At 36.2% G+C, this 21,846-nt stretch overlaps 1 protein-coding gene across 3 annotated transcripts in view; it reads right to left on the minus strand.

Moving 5' to 3' along the window:
* The window catches only part of TDRD5 (tudor domain containing 5), a 93,590-nt gene that overhangs the window by 17,149 nt on the left and 54,595 nt on the right, over positions 1 to 21,846 (minus strand). For 2 of the 3 annotated variants that reach the window (XM_073011735.1, XM_073011733.1), the window contains 5 exons: positions 20,192 to 20,392; positions 19,044 to 19,202; positions 8,979 to 9,161; positions 7,764 to 7,907; positions 1,822 to 2,023 (listed from right to left, as the gene is read on the minus strand). In XM_073011735.1, coding sequence (XP_072867836.1) covers positions 1,822 to 2,023; positions 7,764 to 7,907; positions 8,979 to 9,161; positions 19,044 to 19,202; positions 20,192 to 20,392 — 889 coding nt within the window. Of the gene's footprint in view, positions 1 to 1,821; positions 2,024 to 7,763; positions 7,908 to 8,978; positions 9,162 to 16,886; positions 17,049 to 19,043; positions 19,203 to 20,191; positions 20,393 to 21,846 lie in introns of all 3 variants that reach the window. The other variant, XM_073011734.1, reaches the window with a different exon arrangement.

The following is a 21,846-nucleotide window of genomic DNA, read 5'->3' on the forward strand; positions in this document are numbered from 1 at the left end:
CTAGAAGAAAACCTAGGCAATACCATTCAGGCCATTGGCACAGGCAAGGACTTCATGACTAAGACATTTATGTAGCCAACAGACACATGAAAAAATGCTCATCATCAATGGTCATCAAAGAAATGCAAATCAAAACCACAATGAAATACCATCTCATACCAGTTAGAATGGAGATCATTAAAAAGTCAGGAAACAACAGGTGCTGGAGAGGATGTGGAGAAATAGGAACACTTTTACACTGTTGGTGGGATTGTAAACTAGTTCAACCATTGTGGAAGACAGTGTGGCGATTCCTCAAGGCTCTAGAACTAGAAATACCATTTGACCCAGCCATCCCATTACTGGGCATATACCCAAAGGATTATAAACCATGCTGTTATAAAGACACATGCACATGTATGTTTATTGTGGCACTATTCACAATAGCAAAGACTTGGAACCAACCCAAATGTCCATCAATGATAGACTGGATTAAGAAAATGTGGCACATATACACTATGGAATACTATGCAGCCATAAAAAGGGATGAGTTCGTATCCTTTGTAGGGACATGGATGACGCTGGAAACCATCATTCTCAGCAAACTACTGCAAGGACAGAAAACCAAACACTGCATCTTCTCACTCATAGGTGCAAATTGAACAATGAGAACACTTGGACACAGGGCAGGGAACATCACACACCGGGGCCTGTCATGGGTGGGGAGAGGGGAGAGGGATAGCATTAGAAGATATACCTAATGTAAATGATGAGTTAACGGGTACAGCACACCAACATGGCACATGTATACATATGTAACAAACCTGCACCTTGTGCACATGTGCCCTAGAACTTAAAAGTATAATAAAAAAAAACCAAATACGTGAAAATTAAAAAAAAAAAAAGATCAACAATAACATCTGTTGGCAAGGATGTGGAGTGCTTGAAACTTTTATTCCTTGCTGGTGGGATTGCAAATTGGTGCAATCACTTTAGAAAACATTGTGGCAGCTTCTTAAAAAGTTAAACATGCAGTTACTGTATGACCTAGCAAATCCACTCGTATGTGTGTGTGTATATATATAATTTTTTTTTTTTTTGAGACGGAGTTTCACTCTGTAACCCAGGCTGAAGTGTAGTCATGCAATCTCGGCTCACTGCAACCTCTGCCACCCAGGTTCAAGCAATTCTCCTGCCTCAACCTCTGCCAAGTAGCTGGGATTACAGGCTCCTGACATCATGTCCAGCTAATTTTTGTATTTTTAGTAGAGATGGGGTTAACAGGTAAATCGTGGTATATCCATGTAACTGAATACTATTCAGTAAATAAATAGGAACAACTTTCTGATACTGGCACAACATAAATGAAACTAAAATATTATGGTAAGTGAAAGAAGCCAGCCAGACATAAAAACTATGTATTATTCCATTTATATGAAATTCTAGAAAAGGGAAAGTGACATGCCAGAAGCCAGCAAGCAGGCCATGGGACTGACTGCAAAGGAGCACAAGGAAACTTTTCAGGCTGATGGAAATGTTATCATGATTATGGCTATGATGACAAGAATATCCATTTGTCAAAACTCAAAGAACTTGACAGCCAGAAAATTTTACTCTATACAAATGGGAACCCCACCCCCAAAAAAAAGTGCAGAAAAAAAGAAGAGTGGCAAAGTTAAAGGAACAATTGAGCCCAAACATAAAACAAGGACTTAACACAAATGCTAGGGTCAGTAATGTTTCAAGACATATTTTGCAAGGGATAAATGAAGGTTTTTTTAGCAACATGGCAAACCATCATGTTTGTCAACTGTGAGCACGCACAAGTACACACAAACATACCAGAACCAGAAGGCTTTTCTGCAGAATCATCCACTGCAGGAGTTGAATGGGGTACTGCTGTGGAAAGCTGAATTTGCTTTGGCTGAGTCTGACTGTTGTTGGGTTCAGACCGGCTCTGGTCCTCTGACTGGGTGAGAGAGGTATAGAATTCTTCCAATTTGGGCAGTGTGGAAGAATCTGAAGAACCATTTATGTCTAGTTGCTGCAGAATGGGAAAAATGGGGCAAAAGCATGAAAAATGTTAGTATAAGAAGAATTAAGCCCTATTTCCTTACTTATAAGCAAAATACAAATATTTCCATATTATAATTAATAAATAAAACTACCCACTTTCAAGAACCTAGATACTCTCTAAAAAAAGCGAGTCCGTCTTTATCTTAATGAACATAAATTCAATTCAAGAAACATTTATGGAACACATCCCATAAGCAAATAGGGCACTGAGTGCTACCATACACAGGCTGGGAAAGGGGGGCAGGGCACGAGAGAAGTGACGTTCACTGAGCACCCCGTGTCGGGCGCAGTGCTAGCTTATCTGCATGTGTTTCTTCATTTGAACATCAGAACAGGTGTCCTAGGTAGGTGCTACTATGTCTTCTTTCACTTACCATAATGCTTTTACAGAGTGGTTAAGTTATCCAACGTCCATCAGTAAATGGCAGGGTGTAGACGTGAACTGAGGCCAGTCTATGTTCTCTGTGCTCTACCATGCCACCTCCCCGTCAGACAGGATCCCCATCCTTAGGGGGCACTCAGTCCTCAGTCAGGGAAACAGTGTGTGTGCAGCTAGCCATGAAAGGAGGCAAGAGCTGCATGCTCCTCAGAAGGGACAAAAAGCCCAGGGTTTGGGAGAAAAAGATGAACTTCCAAACTGAGACTGAACTTGAGCTTAAGTGAAGGGACTGCCAAATTTTAACCACTTTGAAACAGACCCCATTTCTTACCATATAGTCATTGCTGAAGTAAGTATACTCTATGGTCATTTAATAGCATTCATCCTTGGTGATGTCAACTGGCATTAACATGAGTAAAAAGGACCCCATCAGACCAAGCTGTAACAAACTGAACTAAGTGGTTTATCATCTGGGATCTGCCTAGAGCAAACTGAAACAATAAATGTACAAACAGATGTAGGCTTGTTTTTCTGGCTCATATGCATCACACATTTAATATCAGCAAATGTTCCTTCTGTGGCAAAAATCTATAGCAGCTCACTTTGAAAGATGGCTGGCATGAATGTGGCTTATGTAATTATATAATATACAAATGCCTGTGTGTATAACCTTTTTTGGTTACAAAAAAGAAATTCTAAAACTCCAGATAGCTATACTGGGCAATACAGTATGTTATTTCAGGAAACCAAAGATCTGGACTCAAATTTTTGCATAGTTTATGCAATTCACATGTGTACTTGAGCTACCTTTTATCTTCATTTAAAATGAGGCTGAGAATCAGTGAATTCTTTCAATAAACTACAATAATAAGTAAATCAATATTTATTAATATAAATTTTTTAAGCTGGGGAGATTACTAGTTCAAATCAGTCTTTGCAGGTGGGCAAACTCGGGGCACAAAAGGTAACTTGTTTAAACTTACTAGTCAGGGGTAAAGACTAGGCCCTAGATTATAGCACTCACAGAACAGTGCTTTTTACATTATGCCCTACTGCCTATGTTTTGCTGTGTAACAGATAATATATAGAAACATTTTTAAAGAGCTATGTCTTCTTTCTTGACAAATATGATTTAAGAAAGATGCATTGTTGACACATATTTAAATGCATCCTGATAGCTTTCACTTTGAATTTCACTCTAAATTTGTATGACATTTGAAAGCAGGTATGTGTAGTAAATTTAGGCAATTAGTTGACAATAAGTCTTTCCCTTCTAAGAGTAATCTAGAGCCTTACTACTCAAAAGTGGTGTTCACTCAGCAACATCAGCATTAGTTGGAAGCCTGAGAGACATGAAGAGCTTTGATCCCTACCCCAGATATGCTGGATAAGAATCTGCATTTTAACAAGATTCCCAGGTGACCTGTATGCACATTATAGTTTGAGAAGCACTACCTACCATATTTATTCTTCTGTAGTTATAAATGACTGATTCCCTCACAGCTGTTTGGAAATATACCATAATGGAACTACACGTTAGTCTCAACAGACATGTTCATGATTTATGAAACATGTTTCATAACATGAACAAATGCCCCAAATCACTTCACATCCACTAGAATGGCTATAATAAAAAAGACAGATGATTATAATCATTGGCAAGAACAGCAAGTGTTGACATGGACAAACTGGAGTACTCTTAAATTGCTGATATGAATGCAAAATGGCACCGCTGCTCTGGAAAATAATCCTGGTGGTTCCTCAAAATGTTAAACATAGGGTTACCATATGTTTATCTAGTTACATACCAAAATAAATGATAACATGGCAAGGAGTAAGAAAATGGCATAGGGCAGAACTCTGGGAGACATCACAGGGAGCAAGCCTAGAAAGTACGTTGGGAGGTGGGGAAAAAGATCACGGCATCACAAAAGCCAAAGGAAGATTATGTTTCAAGAAGGAATGCAAGGTTACTTTCAAACAGTGCTGAGCAATCAGGTCCTGTAAGGTTAAAACATGCCCACCTAATTTAGCAACATGGGAACAGATGGTGACTTGAAGGATAATCACTGTAGTATTGTTGACAGTCACACGAAATCTTAAAAACAAGATATTCATCAGAACTATTTAAATCAACATGGCATATCCATACTCTGCCGGAGTTTAAAGCAATGAGGTAGGTTTGTAAGTACTCATATGGAAAGGTGCTGAATGGTATGTGTATTATGTTCTCATGTATGTGTTTAGTTTCTCGGAAGGATACACAAGAAACTGCTTATGACGGAGTTGGATTAGAAGAGGCAAGGATATCTTATTTCCATAACTTTCAGAACTACTTGAATTTTAAAATCCTGCATATGTAGTACTTTTATAATTTTCAAAGGCAAAACATGTTTGTCTACATAGGGGATGAAAAACAAGTGTGGTAGCTAGGGAGGACTGTAGGTTTAAAAAAAATTATAATGCTTAAATTTTGTTTAGATGGAAGGTACATTAACATGTTTAAATGCTTATGAGAACACTCCAGTAGAAAGAGGTTGAAGATACAGACAGCAGGAGAGGACTATATCCTAAGCATACTTCCAGTCCCAAGCCTTTTGAATAAGGCATATTCAACCTGCATAGTAAGTACAGGTTGCTTTAGAATAGTAATAGAAAAAGGGGTAGAAAAAGAAAACTTTCTTTTTTTCTTTTCTTTTTTTTTTTTTGAGACGGAGTCTTGCTCTGTCATGGCCCAGGCTGGAGTGCAATGGCCGGATCTCAGCTCACTGCAAGCTCCGCCTCCTGGGTTTACGCCATTCTCCTGCCTCAGCCTCCTGAGTAGCTGGGACTACAGGCGCCCGCCACCTCCCCCGGCTAGTTTTTTGTATTTTTTTTAGTAGAGACGGGGTTTCACCGTGTTAGCCAGGATGGTCTCAATCTCTTGACCTCGTGATCCGTCCGTCTCGGCCTCCCAAAGTGCTGGGATTACAGGCTTGAGCCACCGCGCCCGGCCAAGAAAACTTTCTTAAGAAATACACCCTAAGAAGTTCATTATGATACAGTAAAGATTTTAACATTGTAAATTCTCTTCATGGGGTATAAAGTAATAGTATAAAACTACATGACAGAAAAAGTTTGAAGACTCAGATTTCCTGATTTCAAAACTTATTAAACAGCTAGAGTAATCAAGACAATGTGACACTGGTATAGGAACAGACACATAGAGAATAGGATTGAGAGTCCAGAAATAAACCCAATCATTTATGTCAGCTGATTTTCAATAAGCATGCCAAGACAATTCATGGGGAAAGAATCATCCTTTCAACAACTAGGTGCTGATACAGCTGAATGTCCACATGCAAAAGAATAAAGTTGGACCCTATCTCACACCATAACAAATTAACTCAAAATGGATCAAAACCTAAATGTAAGAGCTAAAATTATAAAATGCTTAGGTGAAAACACAGATGTAAATCTTCGTAACTTTGGGTCAGACAATGGCTTATTAGAGGATACCAAGAGCTCAACCAACCAAATAAAAAAAATCTATTGGATTTTACTTAAAAAAGAAAAAACTAAAACAAACAAACAAAAAAACCTTTTGTGCTGCAACGGACACCATTAAGTGAAAAAGAAAAACAGAAGAGTAGAAAATTTGAAAATAATGTATCTGATAAGGGACTTGTAATATGGTATTTTCTTATATCCAAATAACAAAAGACAACCTACTTTTAAAATGGGCAAAGGATCTGAATATCTTGTCAGAGAAGATAAATTGCCAATAAGCACATGAAAAGACACCCAACATCATTAGCCATCAGGGATATGGAAATAAAAACCATAATGAGACACCCTTCATATCCACTAGCATGGCCATAATCAAAAGAACAGGCAATAAGTGTTGGTGAAGATATGGAGAACTGGAACCCTCATACACGGCTGGGGGGAACATAAAATGTTGCAGCCACTTTGAAAAACAGTATGCCAGTTCCACAAAATGTTAAAAGCAGAAATACCGTATGATGCAGAAACTCCACTCCTAGTTATATACCTAAGAAAAACTAAAACGTGTTCACACAAAACTTTGTACTTGAACATTCCTAGCAGCATAATAGCCAAAATGTGAAAGCAGCCCAAATTTCCACCAATTGATGAATGGATAAACAAGATGTGGTATATCATAGAAGGGAATATTATTCAGCCATAGAAGATAATGAAGTACTGGTTCATGCTACAACAAGGATGAATTTTGAAGATATTATTAATGCTAGGTGAAAGACAATCACAGAAAAGCACATACTGTGTGCCTTTTAACAGACAAATCTGTAGAGACAGAAAGCAGATCAGTAAGTAGCTGCCTAAGGCTGTGAGAGGAAGGGGAAGAAGTATGACTGCTAATGGTCATGGGTGGGTTTTTTTGAGAGGGTGATGAAAATATGCTAAAATAGACTGTAGTGATAGCTGCACAGCTGTGTATCCTAAAAACATTGAATTGTGCACTTTAGCAAATTATAATGGTATATCAATTATATTTCAATAAAGCTGTATTTTTTAAAAAACCTGAAAAACAAAATATAAAAGCCTACTTTATCCTAAAACTAAATTCATGCATTAAGTAAGCTACATTTCTGGAAGAGACCATTCTATGAAATACAGAATGACTTTATTATTGTCATACAATGTAACCATAGTCTGAAGGAAATGTGTCACTTAGAAGATTCTTCCTCCCTAGATTTGCTTTTCAACAAGTCTTCTAGACTTAAGCTCTTTATTTTCAATGTAACACAAAAAGTAAAGAGGTCTGGCAGCCAAATTTCATGATTCACACAAATTGTCCTGCTGTTTTCAGGATGCTCGTAATATATTCAGGAAACCTGAAACAAATATTCTAGGCCAGGATTACTGCTTTCTGCCAAAGCAATGTGAAAGAAGAAACTAGTCTATATGATGCAACAGACACAGAGCTTAAAATTATGACTAAGTTACAGGAAAATCCCAGTTTTCTCTATCTCTAAGAGAGGTTTAATCATTTTAAAATTTCTAGGCTCAGGATTCTCTTCTGAAGCAATAAGGAATTATGTTTTCATTTTTAAATCAACCTATATTTTATGTATATGTATTCTACAACTGCTGAGAGAGGTCATTAACCACAAGTATTCTGGGGTGCAAATCCACTCATAACTCTAGTACAAAGCCCAAAAAGTCAAATTTATCAACAGTAATAGCTATAGCAACCTGTTAAGAGATAGGCAATATCAAACTATGTAAATTGAGACAATTTTGCTTTCTAAAAATGAAAGGACTTCCTTATGCAAACCTGTCCCAATAACCTGCATTAGATATTTACCTTTTGAGTCCTGTTTGTGCCAGTATTTTTTTGCTGAGCACCCAGTACTTCTGGTTTATGAACTTCTACTTTCGTTCCATTTACAAGGCCTGAAGGCTGCCAAGAATCATCCCATGTATCTTTGGGGATAGAAAAACACCAGTCCTATAATGAAAAAATGGCAGCGTAAACTGAGATAAAGTGCCCATGATCCAAAAAGAGGATAACTTGGGCAAGATAAATGCATGACAGCAACACATATTAAACAAAAAGGTATTTATCAACTTTCTATATCAGTGTGACTTTCCTCCTTGCTCTATTGGTCCATACCCAGTATCTTGAACTCTGAACACATGGATCTCAAAAATAAGTACAACTCTTTTTGTAGTGTTTTCTTTAATATCTTTTTCATGGCTAGCTGATTTTTTTCATGATCATCTAGTATTTAAATAGCACAAACAGGAAGGAGCAACATAATTTCAGATACTATTATAGCCAGTGGGAAATAAATTATATATATATAGTTAGACCTAATATTAGCAAATATGCTGACTCCAGAAATCCAGAGGTTATATTACAAGGCTAAAGCAACAAAAGTAAAATTAGAGAAAATGGTTTCTTTAATTTATTTATAGATCCTAAGGGCCTTGACTAGGGGCCAATGATAAAATAAAAATCACAATGATTAAATGGGCAGATATGCAAAAATTGGCCTATGGTTTATTGTCCCATGATGAAACCTCTGTCCCCCTACATGCCACTACCATTTTTTAAAATCATGTATTCTTTGAATTATGGTCTGATAAATACTTTTGAATTCCAGAATATATAGATTTCTTGAGACCTAGACAATTAAATTTAAATTTCCTTTTCTCAGTACTGATTTGCTTTCTTTTCCTTTTTTTTTTTTTTTATAATTTTTTTGGAGATAGGGTCTTATTCTATCACCCAAGCTTGTAGAATGTAGCGACATGATCTTGGCTCATTGCAACCTCCAGCTCCCAGGCTCAAGCACTGATCCTCCCACCTCAACCTCCCAAGTAGCTGGGGGCACAGGTGCACACCACCACAACTGGCTATTTTTAGTAGAGACAGGATCTCATCATGTTGCCCAGACTGGTCATGAACTCCTGAGCTCAAGTGATCCACCTGCCTTGGCCTCCCCAACTGCTAGGATTACAGGCTTGAGCTGCATTGCCCAGCCTGATTTGCTTTCTATTTTTCCTAGGATCTAACCTTCTGTGGCATTTCTTTACATGATGAATACTGATTCTTTCCATCAACACTTGCAGTAAATAGATGGGAGGCAGCATCACCTCCTTTTCCCATCTTAGCCTGTAGAGGTAACCAGTTCTCATCCCAAATATCATCACCTATGGTCACTGACTCCAGGCATGGCATTCCAGTAGGGATCTCATCCTAAAATGTAACAGAAGACAAAGAAAAACTATCATTTATAGTTCCTATATGAGCATATAAAATTTAGGTTTTATAGTTTTTTCCTGACTCCAAGTAAAGATGACAGTTTGAATTCACAATTGATTACTTTCCCTTCTGAAATGCCACAAAAATAATAAAGACATTTAGGATATAATTTTTAGAGTCAAAGAGAACAGAAGAGGAGAAAACACCATCTACTTTCTGGGTACAGGAAAGCAGACAAGTGACAACTGATTAAGCAGTCCTGAGAAAGTGGAATCCTGAGTTTGTAGTGAAAAAATTGAGAAGCAACCCAAATCTATACAATATATACCTTAAAAACTCAGAAATTTGTACTAAAAGGTTTTTTGGAATTGAAGGTGTAAAATGGGAATGAAAAAAGCGCACTGGCTGAAAGTCTGTGTAAGTAGGACTTAGATCTCCAGATACTCTCCCCTATTCCAAGGACTCAGGCAACTACATCTCCTCTATCTGCCAGAAGACCAGAAATATTCTGGAGGGTAAAACTGAGGATGGAGCAATCATAATAAAAAATTATTAAGGAAATAAATGAAGGTTTTTGTAATGAATATTGAGATCCCTGGCCCTCTTTTCAACCGCAGAACAGAAATGAAAGAATGCATGAACTTGAAGACAGATCCATAGAAATCATCAAATCTAAACAAAAGAGAAAAAAATATTGGGGGAAAAAAACCAAAAAAACAACCAAACAAAAAACCAAAAATAGAGCCTCAGGAACTGTGGAACAATACCAAAAGATTTAACATCTGTGTCATCAGAGTCTCACAAGGAAAACAGAAAGAGTATAATGCAGAAAAATAATTTGAAGAAGTGTGGCTGAAAACATCCAAAATTTGGTGAAAGACATAAATCTACAGCTTCAAGAAGTTCACCAAAACCCAAACTGGATAAACCTAAAGAAATCCATGCCTAGACAAGTTCTACTCAAGTTGCTGAAAACTAAAGACAAAGAACTGTCTTGAATGTACCCAAAGAAAAATAACATATTACTTATAAAGGAAGAACAATTTCAATTACTGTGGATTTTGCATCAGAAACCATGAAGGGCAAAAAGAAGAAGAATGAAACTGTTAAAGTGCTAAAAGAGAATAAATGGGAACCCTATATACAGCCAAAATATCCTTCAAGAATGAAGTAATAAATATATTCTCAATAAAGAAAACAGAGAGAATTCATGGTCAGCATACCTACTCTAAAATAATTGTTAAAGGAAGTTCTTTGGACAGAAAGGAGATATCAGAAGGAAACTTGGAATATCAGAAAAAGAGAGATCAACAGAAATGATAAATATCTGGGTATATATAATGGACTATTCTGTTGAACTTTGAAAGAATATTCTTAGAAGAATATTCTTGAAGATGGAAAGCAAAAATTATAACATCATAAATTGTACGTAGGTGTAATATATAAGACAAGGATGGCATAAAGGAAAAAGGAAGGGGTAAAAAGACCTAAATAGTAGGGTAAGATACTGACATTCCAAAGTGGTAAAATGCTGACTAAGTACACTATAGAAGTCAAGAATGACAACTGTAATTCCTAGAGCAACCACTAAAAACACTATAGAAATAAATATAATAAAAACATAGTACTTTGGGAAGCCAAGGCGGGCAGATCATGAAGTCAGGAGATTGAGACCATCCTGGCTAAGATGGTGAAACCCTATCTCTACTGAAAATACAAAAAAATTAGCTGGGCGTGGTGGTGGGCACCTGTAGTCCCAGCTACTCAGGAGGCTGAGGAAGGAGAATGGTATGAACCTGAGAGGTAGAACTGGCAGTGAGCCGAGATTGTGCCACTGCACTCCAGCCTGGGCAACAGAGCAAGACTCCATCTCAAATAAATAAATAAATAAACAAATAACCATAGTAAATAAAATGGAATACTAAAAAATGTTCAAATAACCAAAGACAAAGCAAGAAAGAGGAGGCAGATGAATGAAAATCAGGGGAACAAACAGAAAAATAAAATGGCAGCTCTAAAATAAAAACATATATATAATCACATTAAACATAAATGGTCCAAACCATACTAATTAAAATTCAGATTGTCAGAGTGGATTAAAAAATAATCAAACTAGGCCAAGCGCAGTGGCTAAAGCCTGTAATCCCAGCACTTTCGGAGGCCAAGGTGGGCAGATCATCTGAGGTCGGGAGTTCGAGACCAGCCTGACCAACATGGAGAAATCCCATCTCTACTAAAAATACAAAATTAGTGGGGCATGGGGTGCATGCCTGTAATCCCAGCTACTCAGGAGGCTGAGGCAGGAGAATCGTTTGAACCCGAGAGGCAGAGGTTGTGGTGAGCCGAGATCATGCCATTGCACTCCAGCCTGGGAAACAAGAGTAAAACTCCATCTCAAAAAAATAAATTAAATTAAATAAATAAATAATCAAACTATATGCTGTCTCAAGAAACTTACTTCAAATATGATGACACAGGTAGGTTAGAAGGATGGAAAAAAAATATACCAGGCAAACACACACACACACACGGAAACTGGAATGGCTATGTCGATATCAGATTATGTAGACTTCAGTGTAAAAAAAAGTAATTGTGAATAAAGAAAGACATTTCATAATGATAAAAGGGTCATCAAGACATAAGAATCCTAAATGGATAACACATGACAATAGAACTTCAAAATCCACAACAAAAAAACTGATAGAATGAAAGGAGAAATAGACAAAATCCAAGATTATAGTTATAGATTTCACTGTTCTTCTCAGTAATCAACAAAATTGGTAGACAGCAAGGAGCAGAAGAACTGAACAATACAACCAGTCAACTGGATCTGATATTTATAGAAACTCCACCCAACAACAGAATACACGTTTTTTTTTTTTTTTTTTTTTTTAAGACACATGGACATTTACCAAGCTAGACCACATCCTGTTTTGACAAAACAAACCTTAACAAATTTAAAGAACTGAAATCATACTAAGCATGTTCTAAGACCATATACTGGAAAAAAATAACAGAAAGGTAACATGAAAATTTCCGAACACCTGAAAATTAAACAACACACTTCCAAATAATTCATGGGTCAAAGATAATATCTCAAAATAAATTATAAAATATTTGAACTGAAAGAAAATGAAAATATAATATGTTCAAATTTGTGAAATGCAGCTAAAGTGATATGTAGAGACTTACAGATCAATGCTTATATTAGAAAAGAAAGGTCTCAAATCAATAAAGTAAATTTCCATCTTAAAAAAAATAGAAAAAGCAAAAATAAACCCAAAGAAAATAAAAGAAGAAAGAAATCAATGAACTTGAAAACAGAAAGACAAGAGATAAAACCAGTGACACCAAAAGCTTATTCTCTGGGAATGGGAAGTTCAATAAAATGGATAAATCTCTAGCAAGACTAACAAAAAGGGGAGAAGACAAATTGCCAACATCAGGAATGTAATAGGAGATTATCACTGCAGACCCTGCCAATAACAAAAGGATAAGGGAAAGCAATGTTATAGATATAGTTGACAACTTAGATGAAGTGAACCAATTCCTCATTTGATAAATGAGTCACTTCCTCAAAAACCACAAAATACCAAGACTAAGATAAAATAGCTGATTTGAATAATCCTGTATCTATTAAAGCAATTGATTTTATAATTTAAATTCTTCTGGGAAAAAGTCTCCAAGCCCAGATGGTTTTATAAGGTAATACCAAACATTTTAAAAATCAACTTCTCTCCCTGAAAAATAACCCGATTTTATATAATCGTTTCCAGAAAATAGATAAGCGAATACTTCCAACTCATTTTATTAGGACACTATCATCCTGTACAAAGTGTACGTCAATAAACAAAACGTGCTACATATACACAATGTAATACTATTCAGCCTTTAAAAAGAAGGAAATCTTGTAATCTGTGACAAAATGGATGAACCAGGAGGACATTATGTTACATAAAAGAAGCCAGACACAGAAAGACAAATAACACAATCTCACTTACACGTGGAATCTAAAAAAGCAGACTGAAATAGCGGTTACCAGAGGCTAGGAGGTGGAGGGATTGGGCAGATGTTGGTCAAAGGACACAAAATTTCAGTAGACTGGAGGAGTAAGTTCAAGAGATCTGCTATACATCTTGGTAATAGTGATGTTAACTATTAACTATACAGTTAATAGTGACATAGTGACATAATGTATACTTAAAAATTGTCAGCAGAGTAGATTTTAAGTGTTTTCACCACAAAAAAATACAAATATGTGAGGTAATGCATATGCTAAATAGCTTGACTTATACATGCTACAATGTACACATATACTGAAACATGTACACCATATATGCAATTTTACTTAATTAAAAAACTAAGAAAATAAAGATCCACAAAAACAATAAAAATAAATAAAAAGGAAATACAATTCTACATAATCTTTCCCAGAAAACAGCAAAGAGGGCAACATATTCAGATTTATTTTATGAGGCCAGGCTTATCCAGTACAAAAACCAAAGACAATACAAGAAAACTACAGACCAATATCTCATGAAAACAGACATCCATTTGCATATACGAATGCAGACAACATTACTGATATAGAAAATCACAAAAGAAATCAACAAAACACCCCCTAGAACTGATTAGTGAGGTTAGGTAGTTCAAAAAAACACCAATTTCTATATACTAGCAATTAAAATACAAAAATTGGGGAAAACATTTATAATAGCTCTCAAAATAAGTGAAATACTTAGGTATAAAATTAACAGAACGTGTACAGATCCTGTACACTGAAAATTATAACACTGTTGAAGAAATAAAAGAAAACCTAAATACATGGGGAGATATACCATGTTCATGGACTAAAGTATCAACTTTCCTCAAAATTATCTATATATATAAAACAATGCCAATCAAAATCTCAGGTATAGACAAACTGATTCTAAAATTTATAAGGAAAGAAAAAGGAACCAAAATATTAAAAACAATTTTGAAAAAGTATAAAATAGGAGGAATCATACTACCTGATTTTTTTTTTTCTTGAGACAGAGTTTCGCTCTTGTCATCCAGGCTGGAATGCAATGGTGTGATCTCAGCTCACTGCAACCTCCCTCTGCCTTCTGGATTCAAGTAATTCTCCTGTCTCAGCCTCCCAAGTAGCTGGGATTACAGGTGCCCACCACCACACCCGGCTAGGTTTTGTATTTTTTAGTAGAGACAGGGTTTCACCATGTTGGCCAGGCTGGTCCTGAACTCCTGACCTCAGGTAATCCCCCCCACCTCGGCCTCCCAATTTGCTAGGATTATAGGTATGAGCCACTGTGCCCAGCCAATACTACCTGATTTTAAGAGGTACTATATAAGGCTACAGTAATCAAGACATGTGGTAGTGATGAAGAGACATACATATAGGTCACTGGAGAAGAATACAGAGTCTAGAAATAGACTTACAGAAATATAGACAATTGATTTTTGATAAGGCTTCAAAGACAATTCAATGGAGATAGGATAGCCTTCTCAACAAAGTATGCTGGATCAATTGGACATCCACATGTAACAAAATGAAATCTGACCTAAATTTCATGCCTTATACTAAAATTAACTCAAGATGTCTTGACACTGGAAACACCGTCCATAACAGAAAACAAGTTGATACGTTAGGTTTTTTTCAAAATTAAAAACTTCTGTATGAAAGACACTATATTAAGAGAACGAAAAGACAAGCTACAAGTGGGAGAATATATTTGAAAATCACACTATTTGACAAAGAACTAGTATCCCAAATACATAAAGAACTCTCAAAACTCAAGAGTAAGAAAACAACCCAATCAAAAAATGGAGAAAAGACTTCAACAGAAATTTCACCAAGAATTGTGTATAGATGGCAACTAAGCACATGAAAAGATGTTCAACATCATTAATCACTCAAATTTAAAATCATGCTGTGATACTACTACACATCTATTGGAATGGCTAAAGCAAAATTACTGACAATGTCAAGTGCTGACAAGAAAACGGAGCAACTGGAACTCATATATTGCTGGTGAAAATGCAAAATGGTATAGTCACCCTGGAAAAAAGTTTGACATACCCTTATCACATGACCCAGTAATCTTACTCCTGGGTATTTACCCTAGATAAATGAAGCTTATGTTCACACAAAAACCTGTACATGAATATTTATAGCAGCTCTTGAATAAATACCCCAAACTGGAAACAACCCAAATGTCCTTCAATAGGTGAATGGATATACAAACTGTGGTATATTTATACTATAAAATACTATTCAGCAATCAAAAAGAACATATTGTTGATACATGCAAGAGCCTGGACGAATCTCAAAGGTACAGAACTATACTGAATGAAAGAAGCCAGTCTCCAAAGGTTACATACTATATGATTCTACTTACATGACAGTCCTGCAATGGTAAAACTAGAGTGACAGAAAACAGACCCCAGACCAGTTGCTAATGGGTTAGGGATGTGGGGAGACTGTGATTACAAAGTGGTAGCACAAGGGTTATTTTAGATAATGGAGCTGTTCTGCATCCCAATTGCAGTGTTAGTTACACAAACCTATGCATTTATTAAAGTTGATAGAACAGAGTCAATTTTACTATGTGTTAATTTATTATAAAAGGAAAGAAATATTAACATGAAAAAAAAGTTATACAAGGGAAGAAAAAGGTGTAATAGTGTACTATAATACTTGGCCAAGCCATGAAGAGCATTTACATAGTCACAGTAATATAAATATTGAATGGTGATCTGATGGAAAGTTTGACATACTATATCAATAACATGGTGGGGGAAGGGACAAAAAGGTTATGTTTGTGTGTGGTGGTGGTAAGGCAATGAAAGAGAACTAAGCCCTCATCTTTCATAGTGGCAAATCCACAGATACTTAAAACTGAAAAATCAGGAAATAACAACATGAGGATGTTATTTAATGAAAGAAACAGAAGTAAATTCCAAAAACAGCTAAAAGAGATAAACGTGGTTGCTCTGGGAAATAGGAAATACAGGGGAAGGAGTCATGGGGGATCCTAAGTTTTGTATACATAAACATTTGATTAAAATAAAAATACATCCTCCAAAAAAGTTGTAAACATTTTTCCCAATGGGTTTTTCATAATATAATTTCTTGATACTCGTTTATAGCCACTGTATAATTCTTGAAGACCACCCCAAGTCACAGGATATTAACTAACACATCAAAGCCAGATACCTTTTTTATGATCAAGGTTATGTTGCTACAACTTTGGTATTGGTTACTATGAACGAATTTATTTATTTATTTATTTATTTATTTATTTATTTATTTTTGAGACAGAGTCTCACTCTATCACCCAGGCTGGAGTGCAGTGGCACAATCTCAGCTCACTGCCACCTCCACCTCCCGGGTTCAAGCATTCTCAAGCCCCAGCCTCCTGAGTAGCTGGGATTGCAGGCACATGCCATCATGGCTGGCTAATTTTTTTTGGTACGTTTTGTAGAGACAGGGTTTCATCGTGTTGACCATGCTGGTCTCGAACTCCTGACCTCAAGTGATCTGCCCGCCTCAGCCTCCCAAAGTGCTGGGATTACAGGTGTGAACCACCGCACTTGGCCCAAGAATTTGTAATACTAAAAGCAGTGGGGTTTAAAGAGAGTTTATTCCCATCCTCTTCACTTATGAATTCAGTGTATTATATTAATTACATATTCAAAGACTATCTTTCCTTCTCCTACCTCATTTTCTTCCTTCAGATCATTTGGCTCTGGGTTGGACCACTTTGGATCTTCTTCAAAGCTCTTATTACAGGTTTTCAAAGAATCAAATTCAGAATCCTTTAATGGCTCCTTTGACTCAGATTCAAGATGACTTAAACACTTTTCATCATTAATATCTTGCTAGTAGATATGAAAGAGAATTCCTTTATTTTCAATATTAACGCTGTTTCCAAAATCTACATGCCTATACATTTTGGGGGGAAGTTTTTGCTATGGTTCACACAAATGCTACATTATTTTATAGCTTTATCCACAATCCTAGGTCTTCCCATCCTGCTATACTAGTTCCAGCCAATGAACATTTATTGAGCCTTTATTATGAAATGTCTACAAGACAGCTCTGTGAATACAAAGATGAATGCAACAGATTCTGGCTCTAAAGGAACTAAAAAATATTGTGGAAAGACCTAGAATCAGTCTTCCAAGTCCAGCCATCACAAAGATATGACCAAAATATGATTGATAGAAGAGGACATCTTAGAAGATGCAATGAAGAAGACAACACTTAAAAGATGAGTAGGAATTCACAAGGAACTGGGTGTAGGGGTGTAAGTGTGTGTGTAGCATATGGGAGTCTTAATATGTCAAAGTACAGACTAGGGTGGAATAGTAGTTTTAAGCCCTTTCTCTTTTGCAGAAAAGATGGTTCTTATTTCATTTCCAGAATAAAACTATGATTATTTGAAGACACCAACAGAGTGATAGGATATTCTAAAAATATTAAAGGTTGAATTCAATTTATTATTTAAGAATGAAGAAACAGAATTCTCCTAATCCAGTAATAATGACTAAGAAAAATTCAGGCTTTGGAAAGTGTTATGGGAATACAAGCTTCATTAATTTTAACATTAACTAGAAATCTAAAAATCTTTATATTGTTTTGAACATGCAGTAGGAAACATCAGTACATAATTTTCATAACAGGTAATCTCCCAGTAGTCAAAATGGCCTTCATCTTTTCTAATAATTAGTAAATGTCTACTCAAAAACTCATCTCTATAATTTTATAAGTCAGATATATAAAACACATTAAACAAAATAATACTTTTACATTTTATTCAAAGAAAATAAAAAGACATTGTATCAATAAAACAAAACATTTTTGGCTCTCAAATTAAACACATCCTGTATTCTTAGCTCAGTATCTGTTGTTGTGAGGAATATGAGACTTGGAGGACATGGTTTATTTGTTCAAGAAACATTAAGTCCTCACCATATGCTTCACTTGCCTTTTACACATTGAGTATCCCTTATCCAAAATGCTTGGGACAAAAAGTGTTTCAGATTTTGGATAATTTTGGATTTTCAAACATTTGCATATACATGAGATATCCTGGGGATAAGACCCAAGTCTAACATGGAATTCATTTATGTTTCATATATACATTATATGCATAGCTTGAAGGTAATTTTATATAATATTTTAAATAATTTTGTACATGAAACAGTTTGCATTGCATTTTGACTGCAACCTGTCATATGAGTTTAGGTGTGGAACTTTCCTCTTGTGATATCATGTCAGGACTCAAAAATTTTGAGATTTTTGGAGCATTTCAGGTTTTGGGTTTGTGCATTAGAGACGTACAAGCTGTCTTTATAATGAAAATATGAAAGTACAAACCTGGTAAGTTGCTGTAAAGATTAAATTAGTTAACACATGTGAATGCTTTTAACAGTGCCTGCCATGTGGTACAAGTTCAGTAAATAATGCTGTTGTTCTTATTACTGTGAGCTGGAAAAAATACATAATAATATTATAATACTATTATTACTGTGAAGGGAGGAGTTGCTGAAAGTTTATAGGGAAAGTAAGAAACGAGAATACCAGAAGAACCTGTGTACTGCAGAGGGAAGAAGAATAGCATTCAGAGTCAGTGTAGTGAAGTCACAACTGCACAAAGGCAGCAATGGAATTTAGTATATAAGAGCAATTGTTCAGGAGGAAGCATGACTGAAGCAAACGTTTAAGCCAGCAAATAAAGAGACAAATTGTTAAGATCACTGTGCAAAATTTCCAAACTCCCCAAAATTTGGAAAGCCTTGGTTTCTTCATCTAAAAAAATGAGGATTACAGTAATAAAAAGAATTATAATAGTATTTGCAAAAATCTCTTACCAGGATATGTAACTCACTCTCTTTTGACTGTGGACTTATCTTTCGGTCTTCATTAAAATAGTGCTGCTGGGAAGGATAACCCAGTTCTGTCAAGACAATGTCCTCTGGCCCTCCACTGGATCTCGTGTATAAAGCTAAAGGGTTGAGCTCACTGAAACCCTAAGATTAAAAAAAAAAAAGGGATGGTTTAATTTACATGACCAACAGAAAAAGGGTGAGAAAGCACTTAGTGACTTTCAAATACTATGGAAGTATATTATCTTCCGAATTTTATTTTATTTATTATTTTTTCTTTTTGAGACGGAGTCTCGCTCTATCGCCCAGGGTGGAGTGCGGCGGCATGATCTCGGCTCACTGCAACCTCTCCCTCCCAGGTTTGAGTGATTCTCCTGCCTCAGCTTCCTGAGTAGTTGAGACTACAGGCGCGTGTCACCACGCCTGGCTAATTTTTTGTATTTTTAGTGGAGATGGGGTTTCACTGTGTTAGCCAGGATGGTCTCGATCTCTTGACCTCCTGATCCACCCACCTTGGCCTCCCAAAGTACTGGAATTACAGGTGTGAGCCACCGCGCCCAGCCTATCTTCCAAGTTTTAACAGTTAAAAATGTCTCCATTATTGACAGTTTTTGCTAGTTACAAAAATTATCAACATAACAGTGAAACAGATGCTATCAATAATTGCAAAATAGGAGTGTTATTCTTCTCTAGGACAACTTCAGATAACTACTTTTTATTTTATTATTATTATTATTTGAGACAGACTCTCGCTCTGTTGCCCAGGCTGGAGTGCAGTGGCACCATCTTGGCTCACTGCAACCTCCACCTCCCGGGTTCAAGCAATTCTCTGCCTCAGCCTCCCGAGTAGCTGGGATTACAGGCATGAGCCACCGTGCCCGGCCAGATAACTACTTTTTAAATTAATTATTTAAAATAAAAGTATTCCCATTTCAAAGGACAATTAGTCAAATGCAGTTTTTCTGTGGTCATCTGAAAATTAAGAGTGCTCTGCATTAAAAAGCCAGGAATCTCTTGGATGTCTCTAACTGATTAAAGAATAAACCAAATAAACTTCTTTATCAAATTATCTTATACCTTGACATGGTGAAATTAAACAAAATATATTACAAAATACATCCAGACTGCTCCACCTTAGAAGAGATATTTTCTCGGCATACAATAGCATGGCCCTCTGTTCTCAAGACATGATGGAAATAGATATCTTCGTTTGAGGATGTGTCACACAAAAAAATGTTAAGGATTCCATCTACATATTCATCCACTACCCCCACTAATGGCTTCAAACCGCACAACTTCTGGAACTGCAAAATAGCTTTCGATGTCCAGTGTTCCTGAAATATGATCAAGATATTGGATTCAGGGTGATAGATCTAAACATGAATTATAATAACCATATACAACAATGAATTCTGATGAACTAGAGATTGAAGTGGAAATAAAACCATAAAAGTACTAGAATAACACATAGAAGGATATATATTATTTGGGGATGAGAAAAGTCAGAATAAAGGAAAAATGATAAAAAATGCAATTACTGAAAAAATTTAAATAATTATGTAATGTGCAACTTCCATTTTCAGAAACTGTGAGTTAGATTATTAGACCAACCCTCCCACAGAAAACAACTAAAAATTCTAGGTAAAAGAATTATGAAATATATCCAAAAGGCATCAAAGGACTGACAAGCTTGAACAAATTATCAGGCCAAAACTGAAGGGAAAATGGGAACTACTTTTGTCTTAAGGGAACCTGCTAATCCAGGTAATTTGAACTTTGGTTTTTTTCTTTTTGTTTTGAGACAGAGTCTTGCTCTGTCACCCCAGCTGGAATGCAAAGGCGCGATCTCGGCTCACTGCAACCTCTACCTCTCGGATTCAAGCGATTCTCCTGCCTCAGTCTCCTGAGTAGCTGGGATTACAGGTGCATGCCACCACACCCAGCTGATTTTTGTATTTTTAGTAGAGACAGGGTTTCACCATGTTGGCCAGGCTGGTCTCGAGCTCCTAACCTCAGGTGATCCACCTGCCTCGGCCTCCCAAAGTTCTGGGATTACAGGCATGACCCACCGGATGGTCTAACAGGTCAAACGAAACAGACATCAAAGCCAGGGTGCACCCATGGTGGGGAGTTTACAGGAGAACTTTCCTTTATTAAACTGAGTCCCTAAGGAGATACACACTCAGGGTAAGGGAGGAAGAAAATAAATTATCCTTCACATGGATTTGCAGCTCAGTTTTCACATTACCAGGGTGGTCTACACATCCTCAAGTTGTTAATTTAAATTAACATGGTCCTAGACTGGTAATATTTCTAAATATCTGGCAGAAGCACATGTAAATCCTTTCTGGAGGTAGGCAACCTCAGCCTTTATTATTCAACCATTCTTCTGGTTAATTTTTCAAAGACAATGAGCAGTACATAGGCAAAGATAATAAAACACACAAAGAAACAATGACTCAAAAAAGAACAGAAACAATATAACAAATCCTCAATTTTAAATATTTTAACTTCTAGACAAATTATAAAACTAAACTTACTATGCTTAAAGCCAAAAAAACCCAAAAACCAGTTCAGCTTGAAAGCTTCTGCAGAAATTAGCAATCTATAAAACTTGATCTAGCAGAACTAAGAAGTTTTAGAAGGTAAAAACATGATAACCAAAATTAAAAACCTCATAGGTTAATTCAATAACAGATCAGATATAATTAAAGAGTAAATTGGTAAAGGGTGAGGTATTTTGGAAAAAATTTCCCAGAATGCAGCATGGAAAGACAAACAGATGTAA

The sequence above is a fragment of the Chlorocebus sabaeus genome, chromosome 25, assembly GCF_047675955.1.
Source record: "Chlorocebus sabaeus isolate Y175 chromosome 25, mChlSab1.0.hap1, whole genome shotgun sequence".
In the NCBI taxonomy this organism is placed as follows: domain Eukaryota; kingdom Metazoa; phylum Chordata; class Mammalia; order Primates; family Cercopithecidae; genus Chlorocebus; species Chlorocebus sabaeus.